The sequence below is a fragment of the Pelecanus crispus genome, chromosome 11 (assembly GCF_030463565.1).
Source record: "Pelecanus crispus isolate bPelCri1 chromosome 11, bPelCri1.pri, whole genome shotgun sequence".
In the NCBI taxonomy this organism is placed as follows: domain Eukaryota; kingdom Metazoa; phylum Chordata; class Aves; order Pelecaniformes; family Pelecanidae; genus Pelecanus; species Pelecanus crispus.
In genome coordinates this window covers 8635398-8649305 of record NC_134653.1, presented here as the reverse complement: position 1 = coordinate 8649305, position 13908 = coordinate 8635398, and the positions used below count along the sequence as shown (strand labels likewise).

The 13908-nt window shown below is 42.4% G+C and overlaps 2 protein-coding genes across 2 annotated transcripts in view; both read left to right on the top strand.

The window, feature by feature from the left end:
• The window catches only part of LMTK2 (lemur tyrosine kinase 2), a 44554-nt gene extending 38549 nt beyond the window's left edge, over window positions 1-6005 (top strand). The window contains exons 12-14 of the mRNA XM_075718899.1: window positions 79-214; window positions 632-880; window positions 2019-6005. Of these exons, the coding sequence (XP_075575014.1) occupies window positions 79-214; window positions 632-880; window positions 2019-2047 (414 nt within the window). The 3' untranslated portion in view covers window positions 2048-6005. The remainder of the gene's footprint in view (window positions 1-78; window positions 215-631; window positions 881-2018) is intronic.
• A 4557-nt stretch (window positions 6006-10562) lies between these two features.
• On the top strand, window positions 10563-11063 carry BHLHA15 (basic helix-loop-helix family member a15). The gene has a single exon (XM_009480882.1). The coding sequence runs from the start codon at window positions 10563-10565 to the stop codon at window positions 11061-11063; it is 501 nt and encodes a 166-aa protein (XP_009479157.1).
• The last annotated feature ends 2845 nt before the right edge of the window (window positions 11064-13908 follow it).

Below are 13908 nucleotides of genomic sequence, written 5' to 3'. Positions count from 1 at the left end.
TTTTTGAATGCTTGCACCTATAGGCATGGATACATTGTGTGTACAAGAGAGTTAAATAAGTTATTTTACTTGCCTTAGGAAACGCCAACTAAGGAGCTGGGAAACCGTGCGGCAGACTTGAATGGCGAAGGCTCTCACAGCACTCCTGTTCCATCTTCGTATTTTAGTTACTTGAACAGATTTGCAAATTCAGAAAGCTCAACAGATGAAGAAGGTACTTGAATATATTTATACACAACAGGGGCTGATGCCGTTTTACGCATCATTTTTAATGAAATGTCATTTAAATTATGTGATTTGTAAATTCACTGTATCATACTGGCTTCAGTTTTGCATCTTAAGCATACACTTCAGCTAGGCTCAGATACTAGCGTTACTGATTATCAACGCTTGTGATGTAGTACTAGTTGTTTGTACATTGATGTGGCTAAGGTATCTTTTGAGAGGCAACCAAACTATGGATGACAAATCTTTGTGACCCCCAGGGCTAGAACAGAAAACCTGCAAGTTTTGTTTTGGGATAATGCAGTCTTCCAGGGGCTTGCTTTTAAATCTGTATATGACTTTACTGTAAATTGCCTCTTCTTTCTTTTTTTTTTTTTTTTTTTTTTTTTTTTTTTCTCCCCTCAAGGTGGGGGTTTTGAATGGGATGATGATTTCTCTTCTCCGGAGCCATCTTTTATATCGAAGGCAGCTAATAGTCTTATTAGTTCTAAACCACCTCTTCAGTCATCAAAGTACTTCTCTCCACCTCCACCTTCCCGCACTCTCGATCAGAACTGGTCACATTCATCCCCTTACTCCAGATTCTCTATCTCTCCTGCAAACATGGCAAGCTTTTCTCTTACGCATCTTACAGATTCAGATATAGAGCAAGGAGGTAAGTGATCTAGTTATAATTATTTTAAAACTACAAATTAAAAACTTTACGCAAAGATATAACTATTAGACATGACAAATCTTGTTCTATTTTAAATACTTAATTTAGAAATGCATTTTTAATTCTATAAAAGATATGTCTGGTCTTGTATTTCAGTGAAGACATAGCTTTCTATTTAGATCGAGATGATTTGCATCCAAGTTGCTACAAATTTGCAGTTGGATATTCTACAGAACATTTACAAGACAAGCTCACAATTTTTCTGTTCAAAAAACTAGTGCTGTATTTAAATAAATGAAATCTGTGCAGTCCTTAAGCACTTCAGTATAGCTGCCACACTATGGCAGTTGAATAATTCTCATTATTGCACTGTCACAAGTCACAATTTTATTTTCATTGCACCGGATGAGGATGCTAGGAACATAATGTTTCTGCCATTGTTGTCCGAGCTTATTTTACAGTTCAGTTTCTTTTCATATTGCATTTTAGAAAGTGCATTCTTGACATTCTGTCGAGAATTGCAGCATGTTTTCTAGAGCTGTGAGTAGGATAGTTTGTTAGGAGAGCCAAACAGTCCGTTCATAGCAATATTGAGTACTAGCAGTATTTATTAACAGAAGCTTTTTTGTCTGTAACAAAAAGCTTTTTTTTTAAGCTTTGATACATTTTTGAGGGTTAAGAGAAGCCAAAATAAGCAGACTTGAATCAGTTCAGCATATTATTAATCTTGAAAAAATGTTGCATTGCTAAAAATAAATATTACTGATTGCTGAACCTTGCTAATGGTCAGTGTCTATAAAAATGTAATCGGTGTTTATATAGAGAGTTGTATTGTTCTTATATTGCACTTATTGATTACATCATGTTTGCTTAGTAACTTACAGATAAGAGAGGTTATTTTGGAGATCCTACATTGCCTTGCATGTCCTGAGAAGTGACATTGAAATGTGCGATTTAAGCAGATGTTTAGGTGTAAAGGTACCAAATGTTTACAGTAGTTGAAAGCTCTAGGGAAAGATTAACCAAAACTTGGAAGTGTGAAACAGCAGAATGCCAAATTCGAGGAATAGTCTTACAGAGAAGTAAGGATTGTGCAGAAAAATCTCACTGTACCTTATGACCTTTCCTCCACTAATAGGAAGCAGTGAAGATGGAGAAAAAGATTAAATGAACTAAAACTTCCTTGGACTACATACATAAAACACACAGACTTTGTCTGAAACTTCTTTATGTAAACTCTGGATCCTCCTGGAGTCACACAGGTAATCAAGAAGTACTAAGAAATGAAAGTAAACACTGAAAGCAATGTTAAATCAGGACATTAATTTGAATGTGTATTTAACTTTGTAATGTATTTTTAAATCAGTGCAATTTTGCTTTTCATTGAAAGATGATTCTGCCGCTGTTTTCAAGTACTTGAAGTATTTTTCAGATAACTTAAGAAACAAGTAAAGCAATTACACTACAGTCTGGTTTATGTATGAGATTGTATAATATTCTTTTTATATCTTTTCCATGTAGTTCATTATCTATTTGGACATACACCTGTTGTAGAATTGTGTATAACTGTCCTGTGCAACAGGTAGCTGTGTTGCTGAAACTGTATGAATGATAGTTGATCAGTAGTGAGCCATATTTATTCAAAAAGATATCACTACTTATTACTTTGCTTATTACAATTGCACTATGGATTATTCTTCCTTTATTTCCTGATGATGTACAGAATCAAAATCTGAAATCTTTCAAGGAAAGTAAGACAAGTTGAATTGGCCCAGTTACCCAGTTTAATTTGTCCTTTTTTGTAGCCTTTGCTATGCACGGTTCTTGTAAAACGTACATAACTTCTGAGTGTTATGTTAGACTTGCTGAAATCTTATATTCAGTACCATTTCTAAATGATAATGATTATAGATTGATTGTTAGTGTTAATGTTTTATAGGAAACTGGAAAAGAATATATGATATACTCTGGAATTTTTAGATGAAAGAGATAATGTCTCTTAATTCCTGAATATGATCCTACTGACTGCTTAAACTGTAATAGCATCTGACTATATCATAATTAAGGGCCTTCCAGTTTTTACTACAATTTCTGCCTTGGAGAGAGAAGAGGAAAAATTGGCTGTACAAAACTGTGGAATTTATGAATCATAAAAAGACTAATTTCAGTAGACTGGATTTGGGCACACTTGGCCCTTCAGTTGTACATTCTGTGAATTTTGAAGCTCACTGTTCTGCTGACTGCAGATTGGGGCTGCCGTTCAGAGGCCTGTGGTAGATCTACCTCTCAGTGATGTTATGACAATTAAGAATTAGTTTAATGGTTAATGCCCAATTTTGCACCCTTTATAAGGCCAGACCTATTTTAAGATGTCTGCAAGGCTCCATGGTACATCTTGAAATGCGTACTGACCCAAAGATGCAGTATAGTAAAGTTTGCTCTGAAGCTGTCTATAGGGAAGGGAATATAATGCGGGTTTTTTAACCTTCATACTCTACCATGCATTTAGCTAGTTTAATACTTTAAACTGCTGGGGTGGGGGGAAGAAAAAATCCTTAATTATTACTCCAAAGTGAGTTCAGTTGAGAAACAAATTCCTGATGTCTTGGAATGCCTTATGCAGCTGCGAATCTGTTGGAAACACTAATAGGAACAGTTTACCTGGCTTTGTATTTTAGTGTACTAAAATACAAATGTACTAGAATACAAAGTATTTTGTATTTTAGTGGCTGTTTTGGCAGGGCTTCAGTATAATGGTGGTCCAAGTGCTCTGTGTTCAGGTCCAGTCACCAGAGAATTTTCATCACGTGAAGTATGGGAGGACTAGATATTTTCAGATGTGTGAAGTTTCTTTTTGTATACCTCTGTATGCATTTTGATTTTTTTCTAAGTATGTTTTAAAATGACAGGAATATGTTAATTGCTTTTTTCCAGCATTGTTTAGCCCTTAACCGGAATGGTTTCCATACCAATCAAAAGGGAATTATTTCGTTATAATGTTATTTAAAGTTGCCAATGTATTGTTGAGATAACTTTTTCTGATGAGGCACTCAGGTTCAGAGTTAGTCAGAACTGTTCTTCAGTATGAAGGAAGGAACTGAATTTTTCATGGACTTTTCCCAAAACATGATTTAAGAGGCAAAGCCAAGTAGTTCTTAATACAGGCTTACAGTATACACTATAGAGGGTTTAAGGAAGCTGTGCGCTACTCTCCATATTTTAAAATATAGGTAATAGACTTTGTGCACAAATTATTGCTTAGAAATTCCATAATTCCAACATTAAACTCCCTGATATAGCTAGATTAAGGTATCTCATCTGTCTTGTATAATTCTCACCATACTTTAAGTATGGAAAATGAAAACTAAGAATGAAACTCCATAAGGGTCTGCAAAGAATGTGTGGGCTTATCTGCCTTGCGTGGTGAAATATCTACTGTATCAGACCTGGAGTTCAGCCTTAATTTTGAATCATTTGATTTAAAATATAGTCCAAGGTTAAATAAAAACTTATACTCCATAATGTTACAGCTTGGTTGTGCATTTTGTTTCTTATAGTTCTGGAAAATCAGGTGTTTCCCTTGCACATCAGGAATTTCCTTTGCTTGATGGAAGTCTAAGATTTTTATTCTTTACCCGGTTTTAAATAAAATCTTACACAGGAAATGAAAGTCTACTCCTTTGTCCAAAGGGACTCATTGCTAACGAATTGCCAAAGGAGCATTTTTTCCAAAATGAGCTGGGATGTGTATGATATTAAGCAAGGTAATGTCCTTTTTAGCCGTATGATGAAGAGAAAGAAATATTTAAAGTTGACTCACCTCACTTAAATGATTAATTTTAATTTCAGTAATCCTGTAGGCTGGATTGCAATAATATAAAAGGTGTTTTTTTGAAAAATTATAGTTAAAAATCTGATCAACTACTAGCAATATTTAAATATCTGCCTAGCAGTCGGTGGCACAATGAAGATGAATCAGTAATTCCAACATGTTACATTATAATAAGGGGATTTGTTACAAATCATTCATTAAACTGTATGTAATTTCTTGCACTAGCTACTTAAGCATGGTTTCTGTTTTAGAAGTACATGTATCTATTTTCAATGGTTTATTATGAGGACTGGTTACATTTTAATTCCTTCTCTAGTAGAATACCTTGATTATTTGAATACTGAAGGCATTGTCTCAATTTGGCTACTAAAGTTATTTAAAAGATCTGGTTTTTCCCACCTAAGGAAGTTTGTCTAAAAATGAGGATCTGTAGTGAGAAGCCAACAGAGTGAGAAGAGTGTCCAGTTTTAATGGAAACACCTGTACTCTCCCAAATCCCCAAGCTGCAGATATGTTGCGTGTATAACTGCATTTATGGAAACTGCCATTTTCATGGAAATGAGCGGATTAAACATTTTTTCATATCCTTGTTGATGCACTAATGAAAGCCATTTAAGCCTCATTCTTTTTATCAGTATTTTTAGCAGATTTTTATGTAGTACTCAATCTTCTTCATGAGGAGGCTGGTTGGTAGAAAGACTTTTTTTTATGATTAAGCACTATGCTAAAATGTCAGCATTGTCAGGTGTTAGTGACATGGCTATTTTTGTTGGAGTTGGTGAAAGGTGGAATCCAAGTATATTAGCCTTATAAGAAATAGCCTTAAATAAGAATGGAGTGTACAAAATTTACTTCAGCTTTAAATCATACAGAAATATCCTTGTATGTTAATGGTTTTGGTACCAGACTGGCAAAAATCTAGAGGAGAGTCAAACATCATATAAACTTATTGAAAATAAGTATTTGTAATACCAGCAGCCTGTTTTTCAGAAACTTGAATATGACTTAACAGTTAGTTTTGTTTATGAAATTGTTTGAACTTGCACAGATGTAGGTGTAACTTAAATGATAAATGGTACTGATGTGTGTGTATATATAATGTTTAATTCTATTTGTAAATGAGAAACTATGTAACAAAATCATAGGTATGAGGTTTTCCTATTGTAATTTAATACAGGTATGAGGTTTATGGCAATATATCATAGTTAATGAAATTTCAGGTCACAATGTCTTTAAATTGTGTACATTTTTAAATTGTAATTTCTACTGTATATTGATTATCATGCATAGTGTGATTCAAGAACTTGCTTGTAATTTAAAAATATTTAATATTAAAAATAAAATACAGTTATATATTTATAATCTCTTTGTCTATGTTTGTTTATTCTTAAACAGATGCCAGCAAAGGATCAGGTCCACAGTATAGTTCTACTGTAAGATATATTTGTTAGTGTCCAGGGGTTGAGAACGTACCAAAAACTCAAAGCTACAGTCCCAGCAGATGGGTCTACACTAAATAGCCTAGTTGCCTTTGATTTCTTCTAGTATCACCTGTGTGTGAACTTCAGGTAATGTATAGACACAGTCAGTAGAGAAGCAATACTTAAAATATACACAGTGTAATTCTAAAAACAGAGTATTGCTTTTAATCCTAGAATTAAGCATATGTAGGAATAATGGAGATTTCAGAATTTTTAAGTATGCTTCAGAAAACAAGTTAATGATATGTTTTCTCAGTATTTATTGAATATATTTCTAGAAGATTATTGTATTGGGTTTTTTTTAGTCTAAATGCATGTGCTGAATGGACCTAAGATCGCCGGGTAATGCAGAACTTGCGTGTATTGGTAGCATCTTTCACATGAGATTGAGACTGTTTCAGCCTGGGCACTCCCTGAGGCAGGAGGAGGGTGCTGTTTTTTCCTCTTAACTTGTTAACTGTTCAGGTTGTGATGACACATCGCAGCAATGTCAGTAGTTAATGGAGGCTGTCGTGGAAGCCCCCACATGATGCCGCAGCTGTTGAGACCTGGGAATGAGAAACTGATATCAAGATGTCTTAACTTCATTAGGTAAAATATAACTACTGGGCTGAAATTTGACCAAGACAGTGGTCATTATTGAGAGCAGATGTAAACGATCCCACGGCGCTAAATTGGTCATCTTATTCTTTGATAATAGCTTCTATATTTGAGCACTTGCCACCTTTACCATCGGCAGCCTTCTTGCAAGGGGTGGAAGCGTTCTGTCGTGGGCCTTTTTCACGCAGGGGGTATGGTGGCTTGCACAGCCCTTGGCGGAGCAGTCGAGACAGACTTTTTGCTCCTCCCCCACCGAGGACACCCCCTCTGCTGAAGTACGTACCAGACCCATCCCGCCTGTAGTGACACTGACCTGCCTGCCTCGCCTTATAGAATCATAGAATCGGTTAGGTTGGAAAAGACCTTTAAGATCATCCAGTCCAACCATTAACCTAACATTACCAAGTCCACCACTAAACCAATTAAGCCAATTAAGGGTAGAGTAGCAACCCCATGCCTCCTGGCTTGGTGGCTGGATCATTTATAATGAAAGTAAAAACTAGGAATCATTAAGGTTGGAAAGGAGCTCTAAGATCATCAGTCCAACCATCAACCCAACACCCCCATGCCCACAAAACCATGTCCCAAAGTGCCACGTCTACCCGTTTTTTGAACACTTCCAGGGATGGTGACTCCACCACCTCTCTGGGCAGCCTGTTCCAATGCTTGACCACCCTTTCCGTGAAGAAATTTTTCCTAATTTCCAACCTAAGCCTCCCCTGGTGCAGCTTGAGCCCATTTCCTCTCATCCTATCGCTAACTGCTTGGGAGAAGAGCCCAACACCCACCTCGCTACACCCTCCTTTCAGGTAGTTGTAGAGAGCGATAAGGTCTCCCCTCAGCCTCCTCTTCTCCAGGCTAAACAACCCCAGCTCCCTCAGCCGCTCCCCATCAGCCCTGTGCTCCAGACCCTTCCCCAGCCTTGTTGCCCTTCTCTGGACACGCTGCAGCACCCTGGCTCAGGCCGGCGGCAGCCCCTCCATAGCACTGCTGGGAGCGCTACCTCCCCCCTGCCGTTTTGTTGTCACTGGGAGCCCCGTGACCACCCCAAACCCGGGAGCCTTGTGCTGGCTGCTGGCTCCAGGCGCTGTCCGCCTGCGGGGGGGTCGGAAGGGTAGACGCGGTAGCTGGGGTCACGTTCCCTGCGGGGCTGCGGTGCCCGGACGCGGGGCTCCCCCCGGAGCGCTCCCCCCGGGGCGCCGGGCCCGCCCCCGCCGCTAAGGCGACGTGTCGCGGCGGGCGCGCTGCTCCGGGGCCGGGCTGCCTGGCGCGGCCGGCTCTGCCCGGGCCGCTGCAGGTGGGGCTGCGGGCCGCGGGCGCGGCAGCAGCGCCTGCCTGGGGGCCCCCTCGCAGCGCCTCGCCCTCCTCGCTGGGGCTGCCCCGGTTCCCTGACGGGCCCCGGTTCCCTGACGGGCCCGGCCCAGAGGACGGGCAGCGCGCCTGCTGCCCCCGCAGACCCTCCCGCGGCTCCTGGCTTCCCACGGGTCTCCGCTATGTCACCTCTCGGGCCCTAGGCGCCTTCTCCACAGCTGGTGGCAGCGGTAAGTCACAGAGGGACGCCGGCCCTGATGGATGGGTGCAGAGGGTGGAAAATCCGTTGGTATGTGGCTGCTCGCTCTCTCTGGTTTCTCTTGACCACCCCAGACTGTTGCCTCCGATTCCCTCCCCGTCTCCGTTCCTCCTTGCGTGCTCGTGCTGTCTCCTTGGGGGTCCCAGCGGCCCGGCTGTGGCTCCCTGAGGTGGTTTCTTAGGGTTACAGCAGCGTGCAGCAGTCTGAAAGGACACCCCAGCCAGCTAAGCACCCTCTTATCCCACGTCATCCCAATTTGCTTTCCCCCAGCCTGCAGTTTTAAAGACTCCGCTCCCACAGCTTGCTGAAGCTTCCTTTCTCTTGGATTTTCTTCCAGCTTTCTCTGCTGGCTGTCTCCACCAACCTCCTCTTCACCAAGTCCCGCAGGCTGTTTTCCTTTCAAACAGCAGCTGCTCATTTCTCTGCTCCCCCCGACAGCAGTTTTTGTGCTGGAGAGGGGAAGTGGACTGGTTTGTGCCTGCCTTTTCTGTCTCACAGTTACGCCTTTTCTGCCAAGTGAGATAGACTTAAGAGTCCAGAACAAACCCAGTGCTTGGCTTTAGTCCTATTTTCTTGCTTAAGATACCCGTGTGTATCTAGCATTTCTTCCAGGCTCCCACAACACAAGCTATTCGTTGCTGTCTTTCTCTCAGCATTCGTCACCTGGGCGCTACCCTAACCAAACTGCTTTGTGAATTCCTGTCTTTTCTGGCAAAGCTGTCTCCCTGGTAGGAGGGAACCCGGGGATGGCCAGGATGCCCTCGCAGGCAGAGAACTGAATCACTGCAAATGCCGAGCAGCTGAAGATGTCTCTAAAGAAACAAGAGAGGAAGTGATACTGCAGCGTACCCGGGAACTGCTCACCACCTGCTCCAGTGAATGCTCATGTCCTATACTGGGACAGTCAAGCACCTGTGGCTAGTGGTTTTTTTTTTTTTTCAGTGGCTTACCAACTCTCTAACTGCTCCTACATAATAGCATCAACGTAAAAATATATTTTTTTAAGACTGAATCTGTCCTATGACTACATGAACTGGAAGAAAGTGGAAGGAAGCATTTTGAAAATAGAGTCTCAGTAACATTGATCATTGGTGTTAGAGGGCAGGGTTGCTGTGAGGCTGCCGTCTTCAGATGCCGTGTTGGCACTGAATCCGGGAGGGTAAAATTTCCATGCGGTCATCTGCCTTGCTAACATGTGAGGAAGGAACATTGTTGTGTCTTTTTGGATAACTTGGAGAATAAATACTGCTCTGCTGCTGTTGAACTGGGGCAGAAACTGCAATTAAGCCCCACCGTTATTTGATTGGTGTTGGAAGTGCGTGTGTGTGTGTGGTAGGGACTAGCCCAAAATGCAGAGATGCTGTAGGTGAAACCATGTTGCTGGCTAGGAGTTTCTGAGCCCCTATATGAATTAGTGTGTCATGTTTCCCTCTAGTGCACTGCTTATAAATACAGTGGAAACCTATTCCTACAAAAAGCAATTACCAGGAGTTCAAGGAGAAATTACTTTCTGAGTAAGAGCCTGAGGGTTCTGTCTAACACCCCACACATAAGCCTGCATACATACAATGAGACAGCGTATGGTTTTATTATTAACTTGTGGTAACTAGAGCTGGGAGAAAACAGGAGCATGTGAGATCAAAAACCAGAAGTAATGTGTTATCAAACCTAATTGACCATTGTATTCCTGATATCTTTTGAGTTGTGGTTCTCTCTTCCAGTGGGAAGACTGGATCAGCTTGGAGACCATTTTCTTATGTGCAGTGAGAGAGGAGAAATCTCTCCGGTTTGAGGCCTGCTTACAAGAAAGAGAGGTGTCTGTTTTTCACTTGGCTTCCATACGTGAGGACACCAGTAGGTGATTCGCTGCATTTTTGTTTTGTGGTTCCTTTCACTTGGCCTCTGCTCCCTCTGTAACCTCTTACTCCAGCTGAAGGAGGATCTGTTCTCTAAAAAAGGCTTTTCTCCTCTGTTCATCTGCACAGGTCATCTCGACTAGTAACATTCAAAACTTCTAAAATGAACATCACTAAATTAAGAGATCCAATGATAGTTTTCCAGTAGTGAACAAGTAAACAAACATATCAAACAAACCTGCATCAGATCATTTGTTCAGCATGGAACTGTGCAACAGTTAAAGATATCGGTGTCATGTTTTTACAGCACATTGATGCTTAATACCAGTACATCTACCAAAACATGAAGACTAAAACCAAAGGAAAGAAGCAAAGGCATACTGTTGACAAAGAAGCATTTTCTGAGGAGCCAGCAATGAGAAAAAAAGAAGTGGTGAAATGTTTGCGACACAAAGAAAGGAGGAATGGGGGAAAGAAGGAGAGCAGCAAGATCACTACAGCCAGAGCCAAGCATCCTTGGAGCAGTAAGGACAGGCATTTGAGGAGACTGGAAAGCAACGAGCGGGAGAGGCAGAGAATGCACAAGCTCAACAATGCATTCCAGGCTTTGCGTGAGGTGATCCCTCATGTGAGAGCTGAGAATAAACTTTCCAAAATAGAGACTCTCACACTGGCCAAAAATTACATTAAATCCTTGACCTCCATTATACTCGGTATGTCCAGCGGACACTTCCCAGCAGCAGAAGGGATGGGGGGAGCCTGGGTGTCCAAATTGTACCAGCATTATCAACAACAACATGGGGATGATGATCATGAGGAACAACTGCCAAAATATTCCACATAGATTGACAGCTTCAGCCAAAGCACCTACAGTTAGCTACTACCGTAATTCTTTCTCCTCCTTGCATGGTAATACGTGTCAGTGCATAGAAGTTTTAAGAGATTATTTTTGCTTCCAGCTATCCCCTATTTTTTCTTAAAAAGACAAACAGGTAACACTCATGGCTATAGCTTATATGACACATAAAAAAATTACCTTAAATTATAAGAATTTTTCAGAGCTTAATGGATATAGTTGTGCGGTGTGTCAGGTTCTGGAAACCTATCCTGTAACGCTGTACTTGACTTGGAAGTAAAGATTTAGTAAGTTCTGAAAATCACCCTCCCTGGAAGGGTTGTGAGTTGAGCATTTAAGGCCCGCATCACCTGAGTTCACTACAGCTTGTTGAGAGCCTTGGGTGTAGCGCTGTTCACCAACCTTTCAGAGACTCTGTTCTTACCTATCCCGCTATGGAGAAAATTAAAATTAATGACAACATTGGACTGACTTGATGAGTGAAGTGGCACACAGGGGAAATTGGCCACCAAATCTGAGCATTTATCTTGAGTGGTTTGGATCTGCTCTGTAATTTTTAACCTGGCAAAGCATAAAAACTGTTAAAGTACTTGTTAATGTAAACATCTACAAAGCTTTCTTAGATTGTAAGCTCTCTAGAGTAAGGACATTTTCTGGGCTGTGTTTCCAGAGCATCCAGCCTCGTGGAGTTTTTCTTTAGTGGGTCTCTGGGTGCCATTGTAATACAAATACTAACTAAGGGACAAATTACTTACTTTTGCCGAAACGATGATAAAAATAATTTAGTATAGTCATAAGTTAGACAATGATCTATGCAATTACAAATCATTTGCTCATGAAGCCTGTAATGTGATCAGGATTCTTTCTGGGTAAGTGCTAGATTCTGGTATTATAAAACATAATAAATGAAGCAGGAGCTCTTCAAAAAAGGAAAATGAGGTGGTTTTTTCTCCCCCCCCATCTTACTGTAGAAAGTTTTATGTCACTGAGGAGCTCTCATTTCCTCTCGTATTCTCATTGAAGAACAAGCTGAGGTGCCCTCAGTTGGAACTGTGTTGGCTGGGGAGCCCCTGCGTTACAGCTCTTCTACCCGCGTCCCCAAGCCCTGTGCTGGCGGGACGGCTGGTGCTCTGTGGTGTGGATAGCAAAGGTCGGATCTGGCACCTCCTGCACCAGTACGATTGGTAACAGCATGCGGCACGGTCCTTCTCCCTGCAAAGTAGGGCTATCCAAGGAGGAATGGTGGCTGAGGAAGCATTTATCGGGTCCATCACAGAAGGGCTATACTGCGCTGCATGGTTTGTAACACGCTGTTTATTTTGCTCCAGCAGAGCTGATAGCATGACAGTTTCTTTTGGACTAAAAGGTAAGGTTTCCCAGACAGGCTGGTAAGGGATGTGAATTTTTCTCCACCATAGCGATCTACAGGTATGATGTAGAACAACGTAATGTTTTGTATGTGTGGTTGCCTTACTGGAGAGAGAAATGATTTGGATCCTGCCTTGACTTGGGCTTTTCTTAGTTTCCAAACTGTTTTCACACTAAAATAGTTGTGATTGGCCTTCCTGGTACTCAAGTGTTAATGAAAGAATTAACCTAGTCTCTTACAGATTTGACTGGCCATGACAGTGCTGTCTCTTACTTCGTTCAACAGCTGCTCCTTATTGGTGTAAAGCCCTTAACGTCTTTATGTGTTGTCTGATTATAATGGGAGAAATCAGTAACACCAAGGCATTTTCTTTCAGTTGCTCTACTTAGCACCTCTTCAGGTGAGAGAGCGTGTTGGGTGTTACTTGGTCATTTCTCACCATATAGGTCAATGCAAACAGGACCTGATGGGCTATTGGTGACGACAGACAGACCCGTGCGTGGGATGGAGAGGTGTACGTAGCAGCATGCATGGGATGGAGAGGTGTACGTACCACCGTACGTGGGATGGAGAAGTGCACGTAGCAGCGTATGTGGGATGGAGAGGTGCACGTAGCAGCGTATGTGGGATGGAGAGGTGTACGTACCACCGTACGTGGGATGGAGAGGTGTACTTACCACCGTACATGGGATGGAGAGGTGCACGTAGCACCGTACATGGGATGGAGAGGTGTATGTACCAGCATACGTGGGATGGAGAGGTGTACGTGGCAGCGTACGTGGGATGGAGAGGTGCACGTACCACCGTACGTGGGATGGAGAGGTGTACGTACCACCGTACGTGGGATGGAGAGGTGTACGTGGCAGCGTACGTGGGATGGAGAGGTGCACGTACCACCGTACGTGGGATGGAGAGGTGTATGTACCAGCGTACGTGGGATGGAGAGGTGCACGTAGCACCGTACATGGGATGGAGAGGTGTACGTACCACCGTATGTGGGATGGAGAGGTGTACGTGGCAGTGTATGTGGGATGGAGAGGTGTACGTGGCAGCGTACGTGGGATGGAGAGGTGCACGTAGCACCGTACGTGGGATGGAGAGGTGTATGTACCAGCGTACGTGGGATGGAGAGGTGTATGTACCACCGTACGTGGGATGGAGAGGTGCACGTAGCACTGTATGTGGGATGGAGAGGTGTACGTGGCAGTGTATGTGGGATGGAGAGGTGTACGTGGCAGCGTACGTGGGATGGAGAGGTGCACGTAGCACGGCGGCCTGGTCGGGCTGTGGCCGTGGCCCTGTCTGGCCGCACTGAGGCTGGCTGGGGGCTGTCACGTAAACGTGCCTGGACTAAATGGATTTGGGTATCAAAATGCATTAATCGGATACACGCAACCTTACAAACTACACTGCGCCTGGGGGGAAGCCGGGCAGGTTAGGGCAGCAGTTTTTGCTGTGTGCAGC

Coding starts and splice junctions, on each gene's coding strand:
- BHLHA15 (XM_009480882.1), top strand. CDS start 10,563: ATGAAGACTAAAACCAAAGGAAAGAAGCAAAGGCATACTGTTGACAAA.